The sequence below is a fragment of the Salvelinus fontinalis genome, chromosome 41 (assembly GCF_029448725.1).
Source record: "Salvelinus fontinalis isolate EN_2023a chromosome 41, ASM2944872v1, whole genome shotgun sequence".
Taxonomy (NCBI): Eukaryota; Metazoa; Chordata; class Actinopteri; order Salmoniformes; family Salmonidae; genus Salvelinus; species Salvelinus fontinalis.
The window spans coordinates 19,190,484-19,211,533 of record NC_074705.1 but is presented as its reverse complement, the minus strand read 5'-3'; the positions used below and the strand labels follow the sequence as shown (position 1 = coordinate 19,211,533).

General features: G+C 42.9%; 1 protein-coding gene across 2 annotated transcripts in view; it reads left to right on the top strand.

The window, feature by feature from the left end:
- Positions 1-20,642, top strand: part of LOC129840485 (sodium- and chloride-dependent GABA transporter 2-like) — a 46,273-nt gene extending 25,631 nt beyond the window's left edge. For both annotated transcript variants that reach the window (XM_055908402.1, XM_055908401.1), the window contains exons 7-15: positions 3,446-3,580; positions 9,566-9,669; positions 10,625-10,749; positions 13,257-13,369; positions 13,575-13,712; positions 14,432-14,534; positions 17,702-17,802; positions 18,049-18,219; positions 18,568-20,642. In XM_055908402.1, coding sequence (XP_055764377.1) covers positions 3,446-3,580; positions 9,566-9,669; positions 10,625-10,749; positions 13,257-13,369; positions 13,575-13,712; positions 14,432-14,534; positions 17,702-17,802; positions 18,049-18,219; positions 18,568-18,696 — 1,119 coding nt within the window. In that variant the 3' untranslated portion in view covers positions 18,697-20,642. The remainder of the gene's footprint in view (positions 1-3,445; positions 3,581-9,565; positions 9,670-10,624; positions 10,750-13,256; positions 13,370-13,574; positions 13,713-14,431; positions 14,535-17,701; positions 17,803-18,048; positions 18,220-18,567) is intronic.
- Positions 20,643-21,050: the final 408 nt, after the last annotated feature.

The following is a 21,050-nucleotide window of genomic DNA, read 5'->3' as shown; positions in this document are numbered from 1 at the left end:
GCACTTTATTTTATTGTATTTCAATCCAATTATATTTTAAAAATATTTCAGTTGAGTGGATGATAGAAAATTGCTATTATTGTTTTTTTCTTTGAAGTAAATTTAGCCCACTTTTGCTAAAATAGAAAATATAGGCTACTGATGGTGCCTTGAATACCGGTTTCTTTCATTTAATGTTCATGTTATGGGGATTTTTATATAAAGGAAATTTGTCTTTTGTGTCTGTTGAAAATTAAAGATTACTGACAGAGCCATAAGAAAATATTGCTTTATTTATCTGATCATATTGGAATATATTTGTTAGGTTTTCAGTAGGTTCAATTAGGTTCACTAGACTATATGCGTCATTTAAAAAATTTTCAATGAACATTCGAACAGTCCGGCCCTCGGCTTGTAGCTAAATTTTTTATTTGGCCCTCCGTCCATTTGACTTTGACACCCCTGCTGTAATCCTAGATTCAGATCATTCAGGCGAGAAAAAATATCACCCAGATAGGCCAGTCATGTGAGAAACTCGTCATCATGCAAGAGGTCAGACAAGTGAAAATTAGGGTCAGTAAAGAGAACTTTAAGCTCGTCTCTCAATTCAAAAAAACGTGTCAATACTTTGCCCCTTGATAACCAGCGCACTTCTTTATGTTGTAAAAGCGTTACATGGTCGCTGCCCATATCATTGCATAATGCAGAAAATACACGAGAGTTCAGGGGCCTGGCTTTAACAAAGTTAGCCATTTTCACTGTAGTGTCCAAAACGTCTTTCAAGCTATCAGGCATTCCCTTGGCAGCAAGAGCCTCTCGGTGGATGCTGCAGTGTACCCAAGTGGCATTGGGAGCAACTGCTTGCATGCTCATTACCACTCCACTGTGTCTCCCTGTCATGGCTTTTGCGCCATCAGTACAGATACCAACATATCTTGACCACCAAAGTCCATTTGATGTCACAAAGCTGTCCAGTACTTAGAAATATCCTCTAATGTTGTCCTGGTTTCCAGTGGTTTGCAGAAGAGGATGTCTTCCTTAATTGACCCCCCATAAACGTAACGGACATATACCAGGAGCTGGGCCAGGCCCGCCACGTCTGTTGACTCATCCTGCTGTAATGCATATAATTCACTGGCTTGTATGCGAAGCAATAATTGTTTCAAAACATCTCCTGCCATGTTACTGATGCGTTGTGAAAAAGTGTTGTTTGATGAAGTCATTGTCTTTAAATTTGTGGGGCCTTTTCCCCCGGCATTGTCCCAGCCATATCTGCAGCAGCAGGCAGAATTAAGTTCTCCACAACAGGGCTTGCCTGTCCTAGCCACTCGTTAGCTCAACATATAAGACTCTTCTAGCCCCTTCTTATTAATGGTATCTGTTGCTTTTATACATGTCTTACTGCTCGAAAGTCGTCTTTATTCTCGCTCAAAAAACTCCCGTGTCTTATGTAAAAAAATTGTCATGTTTCATTTCTAAATGTCTTCGCAAGAGTGAAGGTTTCCCTTGAGAGAGTAACGGTTAATGTGATTAGATGTTAATTATTTGACTAGGCTACCTGTATTTGACGTTGTGTTGTTATTTCACTGAACACTAGATGGTTTAATTTTATATTTGGCAGTGCAACAAGGCTACTCAGGCGAGGAAATAATCCTCACCCAAATGTATAGCCCTGTTGGAAGAAATGTACTGTTTGAAAATGTGAATCACATTTTTATTTGGCGTACCCCCGACGGCATTGCGCGTGCCCCTGGGGGTACCCCAGTTTGGGAATACCTGGGTATACCCCAGTTTGGGAATACCTGATATAGAATATGAACTCAGCAAAAAAGAAACGTCCTCTCACTGTCAACTGCATTTATTTTCAGCAAACTTAACGTGTTAATATTTGTAAGAACATAACAAGATTCAACAACTGAGACATAAACTGAACAAGTTCCACAGACATGTGACTAACAGAAATTGAATAATGTGTCTCTGAACAAAGGGGGGGTCAAAAGTAACCGTCAGTATCTGGTTTGGCCACCAGCTGCATTAAGTAATGCAGTGCATCTCCTCATGGACTGCACCAGATTTACCAGTTCTTGCTGTGAGATGTTACCCCACTCTTCCACCAAGGCACCTGCAAGTTCCCGGACATTTCTGGGGGGAATGGCCCTATCCCTCACCCTCCGATCCAACAGGTCCCAGATGTGCTCAATGGGATTGAGATCCGGGCTCTTCGCTGGCCATGGCAGAACACTGACATTCCTGTCGTGCAGGAAATCGCGCACAGAACGAGCAGTATGGCTGGTGACATTGTCATGCTGGAGGGTCATGTCAGGATGAGCCTACAGGAAGGGTACCACATGAGGGAGGAGGATGTCTTCCCTGTAACGCACAGCGTTGAGATTGCCTGCAATGACAACAAGCTCAGCCTGATAATGCTGTGATACACCACCCCAGACCATGACGGACCCTCCACCTCCAAATCAATCCCGGTCCAGAGTACAGGCCTTGGTGTAACCTTCATTCCTTCGACGATGAACGCAAATCCCGCCATCACCCCTGAGAAAAAACCGCCACTCATCAGTGAAGAGCACTTTTTACCAGTCCTATCTGGTCCAGTGACGGTGGGTTTGTGCCCATAGGAAATGTTGTTGCCGGTGATGTCTGGTGAGGACCTGCCTTACAACAGCCTACAAGCCCTCAGTCCAGCCTCTCTCAGCCTATTGCGGACAGTCTGAGCACTGATGGAGGGATTGTAGGTTCCTGGTGTAACTCGGGCAGTTGTTGTTGCCATCCTGTATCTGTCCCGCAGGTGTGATGTTCGGATGTACCGATCCTGTGCAGGTGTTGATACACGTGGTCTGCCACTGCGAGGACGATCAGCTGTCCGTCCTGTGTCCCTGTAGCGCTATCTTAGGTGTCTTACAGTACGGACATGACAATTTATTTCCCTGGCCACATCTGCAGTCCTCATGCCTCCTTGCAGCATGCCTAAGGCACGTTCACACAGATGAGTAGGGACCCTGTTTTTCAGAGTCAGTAGAAAGGCCTCTTTAGTTTCCTAAGTTTTCACAACTGTGACCTTAATTGCCTACCGTCTGTAAGCTGTTAGTGTATTAACGACCGTTCCACAGGTGCATGTTCATTAATTGTTTATGGTTCATTGAACAAGCATGGGAAACAGTTTTTAAACCCTTTACAATGAAAATCTTTGAAGTTATTTGGATTTTTACGAATTATCTTTGAAAGACAGGGTCCTGAAAAGGGGACATTTATTTTTTTGCTGAGTTTAGAAGGGATTATAGCATTTTCGAATGGAATTGAAATGTACAGTATAGATGTGGTTGACATAAGGTATCATAGATTTACAGTTACATATATGTGATTGATATAGAATCTAGATTCTAGAATTTATCATGCCATTTTCGGTTGGATTTCAGATATTATTGATCTAGAAGCTATCCTACTGTTGTTCCAGGTGGTCTACCTTACCACCACGTTCCCCTACTTGATGCTGGCCATCCTGCTGGTACGTGGCATCACCCTGCCTGGAGCTGCCCAGGGCATCGTCTACTATCTCAATCCCAACATCACCCGCCTGGCAGACCCACAGGTACCTGCGGCCCACCCTCATACCCGCCCACTACCCACGCCCATACCCGCCAACATACTGGGTCTTTTTTGATTAGGCACAAAACTGAAGAAAACGGTCTGAAACAGGGAGAGACTACCAGAACTTGTCCCATAAGAAAAGCTTACATTGTGAAACCTTTTAGAACATTTTTCAATGTGTGCACTAATAAACACGACCCTGGTCATTTCTGAGAGGATAATGATTGGACTGGCTGCTTTTTAGCGAGTCCCAAGCGCCCCTCTATTGGAGTAGGTCTAGTCTGAATCAGTCTATGTAGGGTGTCAACCCACTCCACCCAGAGTGGTTGAAAACCACTTTGGTGTTGACATTTCTCTTCCTTATGTTATAAACGCATTTTACGAAGACAAATATGATTATTCGGCTTGGGTGACATAGCATATAATACCAGTGGCGGTCGGTGCCGTTTAAGATTAGGGAGGACGATTTAGTTTTCTTTGAGCATGGCCTTATTTCTATTACAGCATATTGGATGACTGATATTCCATTTACCCAGCTCAATGTAACATAGGTTTAGGCTACTACATGATACTTAAATTTGCGCTATACCCATCATGAGGTTGCTACAACCTAGCCTACAAGTGAAAGTTTATAACGTAGGTGCACAGGTTGAGAGTAATTGGAGTAATCAAGGTGACAGACAGTGACACATTCAATACCCTCTTGCCTGCATCTAGCTGATCTGGTGTGTAATCATTCGTCCAAACAGTTGCAAAACCTTCCGTTTTGCAACTAAAACAAATTCAGCTAGGTTCATCCCTGTTTCATTGCGTTTGCTTCCATTTAGGAAACATTTTGCAACAGAATCTGCAGAATAAGTATACCCCTGATAACCCGCGCAAACAGTTCACTTTCTTAGCAGTCATATACAGCATCATCACTTTTCACAGTGTATAAATCCTTCTCGCATCTATGCGCTCTCCTCCTCTCACTTTTTCCTTTGCTAGTGGACTTCAGTGCACAACACAACAGCTGTCTGTGACCAAGTGAAAAAACCTCTCCAAGCCAAACCTTCATACCATAACCATTAACCACTACACTGCCTACATCGTTGGCACCATATTATCTAACGTCATAGTCAACATAGCTACTAGAACTGACTCATTAGTAAACCCACAATCCAATCCATATATACAATCACACAGTACAGTGTACAGCAAGCTGTTTAGCAGTTACACCGGCCAGCCCCGTTGGCAATAAATGAATATGACTAAAAGCTTACTTTCACTTGGAAGAGTTGCAGTGTTAGATAGCCAGCTAGCTAACATAAATTGCATTCGTCTCACTGTTTGTTTCAGGTTGTTGAGTATGCTAAATTAGCTGCATTAGCTAGCTAAGTAAGTGAAAGGTAAACTAAAGAGAAAACGATACAACAAAATATAGCTAGCACTCCCTCTGCTGCTTCTTCTTTAAATTTTGAAAAAATGTTGTTTGTTCAAAACTGTAAAACTATTGTCTTTGAGTCAACTACTCACCACACACTATGTACAGCAGTGCTAGCTAGCTGTAGCTTATGCTTTCGGTACTAGATTCATTCTCTGATCCTTTGAGTGAATGGACAACATGTCAGTTCATGCTGCAAGAGCTCTGATAAGTTGAAGGACGTCCTCTGGAAGTCGTCATAATTAGGGCTGTGGCGGTCACGAAATTTCGTCAGCCGGTGAATGTCAAGAAACTAATTGTCGGGTCTCACGGTGATTGACCGTTTAATTAACATCAACACATTTAGCATCTCCTGGCTTCCACTACAAGCCACTGATGCAGACCTTTGGAACATCTACATTTGAATAACTCTAATAGATCCATGTAAAATAGCCTACACCTTCACAATAAATCCATTATTTATTTTTAGACAGGTCTAAAGAAACATGATATGAAGAAAATGTTGTCTATTTCAGAAGAAAAGAATAGCACACTTAGTACACTCATTTATGTTAGGTCCTGATTATTATTTTTTGATTTAACTACGCAAGTCAATTAAGAACAAATTCTTATTTACAATGTTGGCCAAGGAACAGTGGGTTAACTGCCGTGTTCAGGGGCAGAACAACAGATTTTTACCTTGTCAGCTCGCGGGTTCAATCTTGCAACCTTTCGGTTACCGGCCCAACACTCTAACCACTAGGTTACCTTCCGCAAACCTGATCGGGTTATGCCATATGGCTGTGGGCTACACTAGTTAATTTAGCAGACAAGATTTGGTTAGAATGCCATTATTTTATGGTATGAAGAATACAATTGAACTAAGCTGAATAAAATAGAAAGGATATTTTCTCCAAAGGATTTGAGGGAGTGCGCACATGCGGCTATTCTGTGTTGTGCGGTTAGCAAAGAAATAAGTACTCCTATATGCTTCATTTAAGTTATTAATGTAACTTTAGTTGTTCTTCAAACATTGGGCTCTGTTTGGATTTTTAATACATTGTAAGGCTACATGAAGTGTCTCTAATGATGATTTGAAAAAAGTAGCTTGAAGGCATGAGCTCTGCTTTGTTTTTTGCGCAGGCTGTACACACTTCATCTGTCTCTCATTTTCAATTTGACAAGCACATAATAATGCCTTGAATTTCCCGGCGGCATCCCCTTTGTGTGGCCGTAATGCACCCTAAAAAATAAATATCTATCTTACCTCTGTTGTTTTTTGTCCTGCGGTTTCGAGAACAAAGATGACGAGTTTAACAGCAAAGTGAGCCTGTCATTTAGTCTTCATTCTCGCACAGCATCCAAACATCTATTTTCTAATTGAAATTTTCCATAGGGGACAATAAAGTATATATCATATATCCAGCCTACCTATATCCAGCCTATTTCTCGAGAATAGAAAGGTTCAGAACTTTTGTGAAACATCACAGCACAGTTGAAAAATATATGGCAAGTGGAAAACTGGATTGTGGTAAGAGATAGATGGGAGGGGTTGAGGGTAGCTGAAGGATGAGATTAAACCAAATAACTATTGTAAAATACATTGTGTCCGTAAAATTCATATAGTATGTAGAATCATAAGTGTTGTTGTCCATTATTTTACTCCAATTAGGGAAGGGTTAGGGGAATGTAATAAAGGAAAATATATTTAAAATATATATATATATATATACACACACAGTACCAGTCAAGAGTTTGGACACACCTACTCATTCAAGACTTTTCTTTATTTGTATTATTTTCTACATTGTAGAAGAATAGTGAAGACATACACTACCGTTCAAAAGTTCGGGGTCACTTAGAAATGTCCTTGTTTTCCATGAAAACATACATGAAATTAGTTGCAAAATGAATAGGAAATATAGTCGTTGACAAGGTTATAAATAATGATTTTTAATTGAAATAATAATTGTGTCCTTCAAACTTTGCTTTCGTCAAATAATCCTCCATTTGCAGCAATTACAGCCTTGCAGACTTTAGGCATTCTAGTCGTCAATTTGTTGAGGTAATCTGAAGAGATTTCCCCCCATGCTTCCTTAAGCACCTCCCACAAGTTGGATTGGCTTGATGGGCACTTATGTACCATACGGTCAAGCTGCTCCCACAACAGCTCAATAGGGTTGAGATCCGGTGACTGTGCTGGACACTCCATTATAGACAGAATACCAGCTACCTGCTTCTTCCCTAAATAGTTCTTGCATAGTTTGGATCTGTGCTTTGGGTCATTGTCCTGTTGTAGGAGGAAATTGGATCCAATGAAGTGCCGTCCACAGGGTATGGCATGGTGTTGCAAAATGTAGTGACAGCCTTACTTCTTCAAGATCCCTTTTAGCCTGTACAAATCTCCCACTTTACCACCACCAAAGCACCCGCAGACCATCACATTGCCTCCACCATGCTTGACAGAAATTAATTACTAAAAAGTCATACAATGTGATTTTCTGGATTTTTGTTTTAGATTCCGCCTCTCACAGTTGAAGTGTACCTATGATAAAAATTACAGACCTCTACATGCTTTGTAAGTAGGAAAACCTGCAAAATCGGCAGTGTATCAAATACTTGTTCTCCCCACTGTATATACATACATACAATGCTCAAAAAAATAAAGGGAACACTAAAATAACACATCCTAGATCTGAATGAATGAAATATTCTTATTAAATACTTTTTTCTTTACATAGTTGAATGTGCTGACAACAAAATCACACAAAAATGATCAATGGAAATCAAATTTATCAACCCATGGAGGTCTGGATTTGGAGTCACACTCAAAATTAAAGTGGAAAACCACACTACAGGTTGATCCAACTTTGATGTAATGTTCTTAAAACAAGTCAAAATGAGGCTCAGTAGTGTGTGTGTGTGGCCTCCACGTGCCTGTATGACCTCCCTACAGCGCTTGGGCATGCTCCTGATGAGGTGGCGGATGGTCTCCTGAGGGATCTCCTCCGAGACCTGGACTAAAGCATCCGCCAACTCCTGGACAGTCTGTGGTGCAACGTGGTGTTGGTGGATGGAGCGAGACATGATGTCTCAGATGTGCTCAATTGGATTCAGGTCTGGGGAACGGGCGGACCAGTCCATAGCATCAATGCCTTCCTCTTGCAGGAACTGCTGACACACTCCAGCCACATGAGGTCTAGCATTGTCTTGCATTAGATGGAACCCAGGGCCAACCGCACCAGCATATGGTCTTACAAGGGGTTCTGAGGATCTCATCTCGGTACCTAATGGCAGTCAGGCTACCTCTGGCGAGCACATGGAGCACAAGAAATGCCACCCCACACCATGACTGACCCACCGCCAAACCGGTCATGCTGGAGGATGTTGCAGGCAGCAGAACGTTCTCCACGGCGTCTCCAGACTCTGTCTCATGTGCTCAGTGTGAACCTGCTTTCATCTGTGAAGAGCACAGGGCGCCAGTGGCGAATTTGCCAATCTTGGTGTTCTCTGGCAAATGCCAAACGTCCTGCACGGTGTTGGGCTGTAAGCACAACCCCCACCTGTGGACGTCGGGCCCTCATACCACCCTCATGGAGTCTGTTTCTGACCGTTTGAGCAGAGACATGCACATTTTTCGTCTGCTGGAGGTCATTTTGCAGGGCTTTGGCAGTGCACCTCCTTGCACAAAGGCGGAGGTAGCGGTCCTGCTGCTGGGTTGTTGCCCTCCTACGGCCTCCTCCACGTCTCCTGATGTACTGGCCTGTCTCCTGGTAGCGCCTCCATGCTCTGGACACTACGCTGACAGACACAGCAAACCTTTTTGCCACAGCTCGCATTGATGTGCCATCCTGGATTAGCTGCACTACCTGAGCCACTTGTGTGGGTTGTAGACACCGTCTCATGCTACCACTAGAGTGAAAGCACCGCCAGCATTCAAAAGTGACCAAAACATCAGCCAGGAAGCATAGGAACTGAGAAGTGGTCTGTGGTCACCACCTGCAGAACCATTCCTTTTTTGGGGGTGTCTTACTAATTGCCTATAATTTCCACCTTTTGTCTATTCCATTTGCACAACAGCATGTGAAATTTATTGTCAATCAGTGTTGCTTCCTAAGTGGACAGTTTGATTTCACAGAAGTGTGATTGACTTGGAGTTACATTGTGTTGTTTAAGTGTTCCCTTTATTTTTTTGAGCAGTGTACATACATACATTCATTCATTCATACCATATGTGTGTGTTTACAAAAAGTATATATGGGGGATTGGAAATGATGCAGACAATTACATTTATGGAAGCTACAATCTATCTGCAATATTAATGTTGATCTTCCCCCTAAATAAAGAAATAACATATTACCCATTGGTAAAAATAGCCATTTTTGATTCGACACCCTAGTCTATGCATATATCTATGCAGCCATGCGCTCTCTATCTCTGTCTTTGTCTTTCTTTCTCTCTCTTTTTGTCGTGCTCCATCTCTCTCTCTCTCTCTCTCTACTTTTACCCTTTCTCTTTTCCTCATTTGTATTTTTTCTCTCTCCATCCTTCCTTCCGTCCCTCTATCTGTCCATCTCTGTTTAGGTATGGATGGATGCGGGGACTCAGATATTCTTCTCTTATGGCATCTGTCTGGGGAGCCTTACCGCCCTGGGCAGCTACAACAAATACAACAACGACTGCTATAAGTGAGCCTCACACACACACGCACATGCACACACACAGTAGATGATAGAAACCAAATACACACAAAGTGGTACTAATTTCATCAACTTAGCTCACCAAGACAAATAAAGCAAAGGGATAATTTCACCTTTCAGTTTTCATGTCATGAATTGGCAGATTTATCCGTAGAACTTTTGCTTTCTTAAGGTACTCCCTGCCTTTGTTCCAAATGGCACCCAATTCCCTATGTAGTGCACTACTTTTGACCCTGGAATAGGTAATAGGGATTCATTTAGGATGCATCCCCCAACTCCCAGTCCCCAGATATTTTACAAAAAGAATGCCTGGAATGACAGGGAAAACACTGACAACGTACTCCACCTAGAACAAAATACCACACTGTCTGTTTCCCACACTGACATGCAGGTCCTGGCAATTACAAACCCGGGGTTGTGTTCATTCAGGAACATAATGGAAAATGTTTTAAAGCACTTTGCAACGGAAAAACAAAAATGTGCGTTTCTTATTGGACAGGTCCAGGTAGTCCCTCCCTGTATGTCTTTTTTTTTGGGGGGGGGGGGGGGGGGGTTAAGCTGGCGCCGGACCATAAAGATAACTGATTACTCTTTTGAACATGATCCCTTCTTTTTATGCCACTATGGAATGATTCATGTCTTGTTTTGATTGATTGGGTTGATCAATTGTATGGGGCTGTATAGTATTGTTTGAAAGACTAATTTATTCAGATGTATTGACTGACTGACAGTCTTCTTGCCATTGTGTGCTTTTTAACATTCTCGTTAATCAATTTATCGATTATTTAGCAGATCAGATATTTGATTCATTGATTAACTGACTGATTGTGTTTTCATTTATTTATTGATTATTGTTCTTTTTTTATACTTACTTTAAAGTCGTGATTGATTGAGATTGTCTGTTCCCTATATTTACTCAGTGATTGTCTGTGTGGTTTGCCAGGGACTGTTTTTCCCTGTGCCTGCTGAATAGTGTCACCAGCTTCCTGGCAGGCTTTGCCATCTTCTCTGTGCTAGGCTTCATGGCTCAGGAGCAGGGTGTGGACATCGCAGATGTGGCCCAGTCAGGTATTACGGGGGGGTGCCGATATATGTGTTTGACTATTTAAACGCATCTGTATTTGTGTCTGTCGCTGACTGTCTGTAACGTGAACAGTTGTACACATAGCGGCTTCAGAAAGTATTCACACCTCTTTACTTTTTCCACATTTTGTTGTTACAACCTGAATTTAAAATAATTGATTAAATTAAGATTATTTTGCCACTGATTTACACACAATACCCATAACGTCAGTGGAGTTTAGATTTTTTTTTTAACAAATTAATTAAAAATGAAAAGCTAAGAGATCTTGAGTCAATATTTATTCAACCCTTTTGTTATGCAAGCTTAAATAAGTTCAGGAGTAAAAATGTGCTTAACGAATCACATAAGTTGCATGTACTCATTCTGTGTTCAATAATAGTTAACATGATTTTTAATGACTGCCCCATCTCTGTACCTCAATCGAGTAATGAATTTCAAGCACAGATTCAACCATAAAGACCAGGGAGGTTTTCTTCCTATGCTTCCTGGCTGATGTTTTGGTCACTTTTGAATGCTGGCGGTGCTCTCACTCTAGTGGTAGCATGAGACGGAGTCTACAACCCACACAAGTGGCTCAGGTAGTGCAGTTCATCCAGGATGGCACATCAATGCGAACTGTGGCAAAAAGGCTTGCTGTGTCTGTCAGCGTAGTGTCCAGAGCATGCAGGTGCTACCAGGAGACAGGCCAGTACATCAGGAGACGTGGAGGAGGCCGTAGGAGGGCAACAACCCAGCAGCAGGACCGGTATCTCCGCCTTAGTGCAAGGAGGTGCACTGCCAGAGCCCTGCAAAATGACTTCCAGCAGGCCACCTTGTGTTCCCTTTATTTTTTTGAGCAGTGTATATATATAAAGCAAATGCTGAACATCCCTTTGAGCATGGTGAAGTTATTAATTACACTTTGGATGGTGTATCAATAAACCCAGTCACTACAGATACAGGCGTCTTTCCTGACTCAGTTGCCGGAGAGGAAGGAAACCACTCTGGGATTTCACCATGAGGTCAATGGCGAAAACAGTTTCCGAGTTTAATGGTTTTGATTAGGGCTGTGGCGGTCACGAAATTTCGTCAGCCGGTGATTGTCAAGCAAATAATTGTCGGTCTCACGGTAATTGACCATTAATTGACATAAACACATTTAGCATCTCTTTGCTTCCATTTTAAAACATATAATAAATCCATGTAATATAGCCCACACCTTCACAATAAATCCATTATTTATTTTAGACAGGTCTAAAATAACATGATAGGAAGAAACTTGAGTCTATTTCAGAAGAACAGAATAGCATACTCATAGTTGTCCTTATGTAAGGCCCTGATCTGGCTGTGCCATATGGCTGTGGACTACACTAGTTCATTTAGCAGAAATATTTTATTAGAATTCTGTGACATTATTTTGATTATAGTATGAAGAATACAATTGAACAAAGCTGAATAAAATAGAAAGGATATTTTCTACAAATTATTTGAGGGAGTGCGCACATGCGACTATTCTGTGTTGAACGGTTAACAAAGAAATAGGTACTCCTATATGCTTAATTTAGAGTTATTAATGTAAGTTTAGACAGTGTGGATGAAGGAAGCCTGTACAGAATAACAAATATTCCAAAGCATGCATCGTGTTTTCAATAAGGCACTTAAGTAATACTGCAAAAAATGTGGCAAAGAAATGAAAGAAATGTCCTGAATACAAAGCATTATGTTTGGGGAAAATTCAACACAACACATCACTGAGTACCACTCTTCAAATTTTCAAGCATGGTGATGGCTGCATCATGTTATGGGTATGCATGTCATGAGCGAGGACTAAAGTTTTTTAGGATAAAAAAGAAATGGAGTACAGCTAAGCACAAGCAAAATCCTATAGGAAACCCTGTTTCTGTCTGATTTCCAACAGACACTGGGAGATTAATTGACGTTACAGCAGGAGAATGACTAAATCACAAGACCAAATCTTCACTGGAGTTGCTAACCAAGATGACATTGAATGTTCCTGAGTGGCCGAGCTACAGTTTTGACTTAAATTGGCTTGAAAATATTTTGCAAGACTTGAAAGTGGCTGTTTAGCAATGATCAACAACCAACTTGACAGAGCTTGAAGAATTCTAATAAGAATAATGGGCAAATATTGTACAATCCAGGTGTGCAAAGCTCTTAGAGACTTACCCAAAAAGACTCACAGCTGTAATTGCTGCCAAAGGTGTTTCTAACATGTATTGACTCAGGGGGTTGAATACTTATATAATCACGATATAGTTGTGTTTTATTGTTTATAATTTTTTAATACTTTTTTTTTTAAATCTTTCCACTTTGACATTAGAGTATTTTTGTGACAAAAAATACAATTAAATCTATTTTAATCCCACTTTGTAACAGAACAAAATGTGGGAAAAGTCGAGGGGTTTGAATACTTTCTATATGTGTCTGACTCGGTGTTGTATGGCTGTGTTTGTATGGCTGTGTTTGTCTGACTGTGTGTGTTTCTCTCCAGGCCCTGGGCTGGCCTTTATAGTGTACCCTCGGGCTGTAGCCATGATGCCTCTCCCTCAGCTGTGGGCTGTGTGCTTCTTCCTCATGATCATCATGCTGGGGCTGGACACACAGGTGTGTGTGTATGGCACACACACACAAACACACAGGGTCTCTTCCACACATGCATCCAGTGTATAACAAATAAGAATTACAATGTAACAAGCATCGTATCCACATGCACCCACACAGTATGCAACAGACAAGCATTGCAATGTAACAGCCGTCTTACCCACGCCAACCTAACCCCGTTCCCCTCCCCCTTCCACCCCCTGTCCAGTTTGTGAGCCTGGAGGCCCTGATGACCTCTGTGACTGACCTCTACCCTACGGTGATCCGGCGGGGTTATCGACGAGAGCTACTGCTGCTGATGGTGTGTGTCGTCTGCTTCCTGGTTGGCCTGGTCATGGTCACCCCGGTGAGTCTGGTTGGATGGATGCATGGGTAGATGATTTCTTGGCTACCCAGACTCCTTGCTCCGGCCAAGTGCTACCCCACGCCCTTGGACTTTCTTCTCTGGAAGTCTGAATCTTGAGTGCCTCCCCAACCCTTCACCAAATGCGAACACATTCAGGGCCGTCTGATTGGTCAAGAAACTGATGGGTTGGGCCACAGCCAAAGCACACGTGGGTAAAGCGGCAGTTTGAAAATTCATCTTTGGCTTTGATTCTCCGATTGGTTAGAGACGATCCAATCGCTGATTACTTTGTTTTATAAAATGCCCCTTGTGCCCCTAAAGTCTGTAGCGAATGACAGAGCAGCAGAAGAATTTAGTGTGAGTTGTCAGGCTAGGTGGATGGATGGATGGATGGTTGTCGGTTTTACTGGCCACATGACTGGTTGGTTAGCTTGGGTGGCTGTCTACGTGACTGGCTACATGGCTGGCTAGCTGACTGTCTGTCTCAGTCTGCTTGCCTGTCTGTCTACATGATTGGTTGTCTGTTTGTCTGTCTGTCTTTTTGAAATAATGCCCGACTAGTTGATACATCCACTTACTGCTAGACACTCTGTTACAATTAGTACATTATCCAAATGTCTTCTCCCAATTAAATGATCTCCCTCTGTCTTTGCAATTGTGTACATCTATGATGTGGTGATAAATCTGTGATGTAAAGTTCTCTCAATCTCTTTGGATAGGGTGGTCTCTATGTGTTCCAGATCTATGACCACTACTCCTGTAGTGGGGCCAGTCTGCTGCTCCTGTCCATCTTCCAGTCGGTGACCGTGGGCTGGGTTTACGGTGAGTCCAGAGGTTGTGCACAATAAATACCTTATCACAACCTTAACACAACATCTTTCAACCTCGTGTAGACTTGACACTATACACACCCTCTGACGTGTGCCTCGAAACACCGCACTTTCTTTCTGTTATCTATATATCTTGCTATGGCGATCTCTCAATTGTGCAAATACATACAAAGTGAGCTAACAGTGGTGTTTAACTATGCATAAATCTTGTATGTCCTCTCACCTTACCTTCCACATTCCTATTCAGGTCAACAGTATATGAATCTGGAGTAGTCTATTGCGGGCAGAAGACATTCAGTGTGAGCTGTAGTGTAGTGGAGGCCGAGCCAGCGCCAGATCTATTCATGAGTCGCTGTCTCCCCAGACCCTAAATCTTCCTGCTGAATGTGTCGCCACACAGTCTCAGCCATGGGGCCCTGGGGAGCCCACAGTAGCTGCCTCAGATACTAACACACAAAAAGCATAGGCAAAGAAAAGCTCAGGCATGAATCTCCCTTGGATGATAACATGCTAACGCTAAGTCGCTAACACAGAAAAACTCTGGTGATAGAAAAACCTGAGCATAAATCTTCTTCGAACGCTAAGATTCTAACGCTAACATCCCTAAAGTTCCAGACACAGAGAAGCCTGGGCATAGATCTACCTCAAATGCTAACACTAAGTCTCTAACATAGACAAGCTCAGACACAGAAAAGCCAGAGTGAAAATCTGCAGAGAGTCTACAGTGGAACTGTAGAGGGATTTTGGGTGATCTACTTTAATTTGTTTCCATGTAAGTTGAGAGTGTAAGAGAGGATTGTTGTTTTACGATAAGAGCCCTAGCCAGAAGAAGGTAGAGACACGGGCTGTAGATAGGAATGATGATGGGGACTGGAGCAGTCTGTGTGAGGTGGGAACCTCTCTGCTCTGGTGGATTCCTAAGCAGTGGGAAGTGTGTGTGTGCGCGCGTTTAACTTCATACATGCGTGCCTACAGTGCATTCGGAAAGTATTCAGACCCCTTCACTATTTTTGTTACGTTAAAGCCTTATTCTAAAATGGATTCAAATTTGTTTTCCCCACATCTATCTCCACACAGTACCACATAGTTGCGAAGTAAAAACAGTTTTTTAGAACATTTTGCTAATGTATAAAACATGTTAAACTGAAATATTACATTTAAGTATTCAGACCCTTTACTCAGTACTTTTGTTTGGCAGCGATTACAGCCTTGAGTCTTCTTGGGTATGACGCTACAAGCTTGGCACACCTATATTTGGGGAGTTTCTCTTATTCTTCTATGCAGATCCTCTCAAACTCTGTCAGGTTGGATGGAGAGCATCGCTGCACAGCTATTTTTCAGGTCTTTTTATTTTATTTTTATTTAACCTTTATTTAAGTAGGCAAGTCAGTTAAGAACAAATTCTTACATACAATGACGGCCTATCCCAGCCAAACCCTGACGACGCTGGGCCAATTGTGCGGCACCCTATGGGACTCCCAATCACGGCCTGATGTGATACAGCCCAGGATCGAACCAGGGTCTGTAGTGACGCCTCTAGCACTGAAATGCAGTACGTTAGACCGCTGCAACACTCAGGGAGCCCGGTCTCTCTAGAGGTGTTCGATGGGGTTCAATTCCGGGTTCTGGCTGGGCCACTCAAGGACATTCAGAGATTTGTCCCCGAAGCCGCTCCTGAGTTGTCTTGGCTGTGTGCTTAGGGTCCTTGTCCTGTTGGAAGGTGAACCTTCGCCCCAGACTGTGGTCTTGATTGCTCTGGAGCAGGTTTTCATCAAGGACCTCTCTCTACTTTGCTCCGTTCATCTTTCCCTTGATCCTGACTAGTCTCCCAGTCCTTGCCGCTGAAAAACATCCCCACAGCATGATGCTGCCACCACCTTGCTTCACCGTAGGGATGGTGCCAGGTTTCCTCCAGGCATGACGCTTGGCATTCAGGCCAAAGAGTTCAATCTTGGCTTCATCAGACCAGAGAATCTTGTTTCTCATGGTCTGAGTCCTTTAGGTGCCTTTTTGCAAACTCCAAGCGGGCTGTCATGTGCCTTTTACTGAGGTGTGGCTTCCATCTGGCCACTCTACCATAAAGGCCTGATTGGTGGAGTGCTGCAGAGATGGCTGTCCTTCTAGAAGGTTCTCCCATCTCTACACACGAACTCTGGAGCTCTGTCAGAGTGACCATCAGGTTGTTGGTCACCTCCCTGACCAAAGCCCTTCTCCCCCAATTGCTCAGTTTGGCTGGGCGGCCAGCTCTAGGAAGAGTCTTGGTGGTTCCAAGCTTCTTCATTTAAGAATGATGGAGGCAAATGTGTTCTTGGGGCCCTTCAATGCTACAGACATTTTTTGGTACCCTTCCCCAGATCTGTGCCTCGACACAATCCTGTCTCTGCGCTCTACGGACATTTCCTTCGACCTCATGGCTTGGTTTTTGCTCTGACATGCACTGTCAACTGTAGGACCTTATATAGACAAGTGTGTGCCGTTCCAAATCATGTCCAATCAATTGAATTTACCACAGGTGGACTCCAATCAAGTTGTAGAAACATCTCAAGGATGATCAATGGAAACAGGATGCGACTGAGCTCAATTTCGAGTCTCATAGCAAAGGATCTGAGTACTTGTGTAAATTTACAAAAATTTCTAAGAACCTGTTTTTGCTTTGTCGTTATGGTGTAATGTGTGTAGATTGATGAGGAACAAAGTTAATTTAATCAATTTTAGAATTAGGCTGTAACGTAACAAAATGTGGAAAAAGGGAAGGGGTCTGAATACTTTCCGAATACACTTGGGAGAGTTGAGGTAGCCATGCTTTACTACTTTCTGAGCATCCCCGTGGAGAGCTATGGAAATGGTATTTGTCCATGGTCAGGTCTCAAGTAGTTCCTCTATAGTCATTACGACAGTGGTATTTAAAGGTGGTCTATTCAGGACCTTGGACACTATCCTGTACTATAGTTCTACCATCTTATATGGGGTCTCCAATTTAAGTGGTTTGGGACCTTTAGGACCATCTAGTTTTCAATTACTGGTCTTTACGATTGTGCCTGGACTTCAGATTGACCTTGTTTGGTCCTTACAATTCAGAACCATGGTTAAACCACTGTTGTGGTCAGAACCCAGCCTTGACCACAGAACCATGTAATAACCCCTCGCCCTGTTCCTTAGGGCCTGACAGGTTCAATGACAACATTAAGCACATGATTGGCTACAGCCCGCTGCCCTTCTTCAAGCTGTGCTGGCGCTACCTGACGCCAGCCTTGTGCACGGTGAGTGACCTTTAACCCTTGACCCCTGTGTGTGGGAAGAGTCCTGTGAACTTCGTATATGTGTACACATTTGAGTAATTGTGTGAATTATTTTGGTTACCTTTTTTGCAGAATCTAGTTGTGACTTTTCTCTGTACATTTCTTACCCTACAAATGGATCAGACTGACCCAATGGATTCATCTTGGACCAGTGTGTCATATTCAGACAAGCAATGTGTGTGTGCAATTCTCTTTCTCTCTCACCAGGCGACGTTTGTGTTCTCCTTGGTGTGCTGGTCCCCTCTGTCCCTGGGGAAGGGCATAGTAGCCCCGGGGTGGGCCACAGCTCTGGGATGGCTCCTCACCCTCTCCTCTGTCTCCCTGCTGCCCCTCTGTGCACTTTACGCCCTTGCCACCACCCCCGGCAGCCTAACACAGGTCAGTCACACAGTAACATTTTTACACCAACAGCCAACTGCTACACTTGGCCCTGCCATAACCCAGACTCCCACATTAACTGTTACTCTTGCCCCTACCGTCCAACACTGCACTATGTGGACTGACTCTACACTGAATTACCTCCATCTCCCCTGTGACTTACCCTCATGATTACACAAGACATTCGTTAGTGTGTCTTGAAAATAACTTGTACCTTCCCATCATGCTATAGTGAATAGGTTGGCCAGTAATTCAGGGCACAAGACTGTACTAAGCGTATAAGACATACTGTTAAGGCATATGTTGTGTGTGACTAACATCTCGTCCATCTCTCCTGTTGACACGTAGCGTTTCCGCCGGCTGTGTCGTCCTGCCCCCGACTCCAATTTGGCCATGGACCACCGGACCACCTCTCTCACCTTTGAACCCTGTCTGGCTCTCACTGCCAGAAATCCAATGAGCCAATCGCAGACGTGATCTAGGTACGACCACCCTGGGTTTAGCCAATACGGTTTCTGCGCACCAATGGGACGGATCAGAATCAGGGGTCATGGGATGTTTCTATGGAGATGGGAAGGCCTCTGCCCCTCTGTTGTGTTCTCACTGGTAAATGGAGACAGGATGGTGGTTGAAACTGTGATGGAATCCAGCCTGTATGCTGTTGGGCCTGGGATATGTGGACCGGGCTTAGTGACATGCCGCTAACTGTGTGTATTTTTGTGAATGAAGGAGAAGGGGAGGGGGGAAAGAGAGGGAAATTACCTCGTCATAATTTCAGTCAGACTAGCCAATGGTTTCTGACTGGACTATTTTGATCAGGTCTGAAATGGTACCCTATTCCCTCCCTATATAGTACACTATTACTTTTAACCAGGGCCGCTAGGGCTCTGGTCAAAAGTAGTGCACTATGTAGGAAATATGGTGCCATTTCAGAGTCTGTAATTGGCTAATTGAGTTAAGGCATTAAGTGAAACTGTTTACAGAAAATGAGAAATCTGGACTGGAAGTAGTGAAAAAAATCATACCTTAAAAGATCTTTTCTCCTTTTTGCTATTTATTGCGTTGAACAATGAAATAATGAATCAAGTGAAATGAATGCAATAGTACCATGTTGAAAACATAAGTAATAATCAGAGAGACATACTATACACTGAGTGTACAAAACTTCAGGAACATCTGCTCTTTCCATGACAGACTATCCAGGTGAATCCAGGTGAACGCTATGATGACTTATCGATGTCACTTGTTAAGTCATAGTACCTAAACTGTTTGTGTAAACATGTATACGCAGGGCCCAGCTGTAAAAGAGACCTCGGTCTCAGTGTGTGTTCCTTGTTGAGATAAAGGTATAATAACAGTAAGTCCACGTCAATCAGTGTAGATGAAGGAGAGGCGGCAGGTTAAAGAAGGATTTTTAAGCATTGAGACATGGATTGTGTATTTGTGCCATTCAGAAGGTGAATGGGCAAAACAAAATATTTGAAGTGCCTTTGTACTGGGTAGGGTAGTAGTAGGTGCCAGGCACACCGGTTTGAGTCTCAAGAACTGCAACGCTGCTGGGTTTGTCACGCTCAATAGTTTCTCGAGTGTATCAAAAATGGTCCACCACCCAAAGGACATCCAGCCGACTTGACACAACTATGGGAAGCATTTGCGTCAACATAGGCCAGCATCCATGTGCAACGCTTTCGACACCTCGTAGAGTTCATGCCCTGACGAATTGAGACTGTTCTAAAGGGCAAAAGGGGGTGCAACTCAATATTAGGAAGGTGTTTTGTACTCTCAGTGTATAGTAGGAACTCCGACATACGAACATGTCAGGAATGGAGGTCCTTCAGAACACTGAAATGTCCGTAGCTTTGCAATTCACTTTAAAAACCTCATCAAACCTTTATAGAATATATTGATTTAATATATTTTTATATAAATTATTTGTTATAGAAAATATATACATGTATATATATTTGTTTTACATGTGTTTTCTAATCATTTATCTAGATACTGTAATAATATCTGATTTTGTTTTTTAGACCATGTAAACAACATTTAAATTTTACAGAAGTTCCCAGTTTCATATTGCCCGTTCGGTTGACTGGTCAATCCGTAACTCTGAGGCTCGTATCTTTGAGGTTCTACTTTATGTAATCTAATGGCATAATGTAAGGTCTTCAATCATGTGAAAATCCCTGTAACTATTTTCTTGTTCTACAGTATGTGACAACTGTGGCTAATCATGACCCAATGTGTTCTATTTTACTTCTCAAAGCTGCTGGAAACGTACACTGTCATCTCGGTGTACAAATTGGGAGCCATGGATATGACACTTTATATTTCAGTAACGTGTTTCTTTGATTTACTTTCTCATTGAAATCATGATAAAAAAAACAAACATGCTTGTGTTGTATTAAACAAGTGTGTGCATACGTGTGTGTGCCTGTCTGCGTGTGTGCCTGTCTACGTGTGTGCCTGTCTGCGTGTGTGCCTGTCTGCGTGTGTGCCTGTCTGCGTGTGGGCCTGTCTGCGTGTGTGCCTGTCTGCGTGTGTGCCTGTCTGTGTGTGTGCCTGTCTGTGTGTGTGCCTGTCTGCGTGTGTGCCTGTCTGCGTGTGTGCCTGTCTGCGTGTGTGCCTGTCTGCGTGTGTGCCTGTCTGCGTGTGTGCCTGTCTGCGTGTGTGCGTGCAGAAGACTGTGTTCGTCCACAGAGTTTACATTTTTAATGTCACGTGCACAAGTAGACTGAAATGCCTTTCTTGCCAGCTCTAAATGCAGTAATCAATAACAATGTAATTCTAAAAGAGAAGGATTATAATATTTATTGTTTACAGGAAACCCA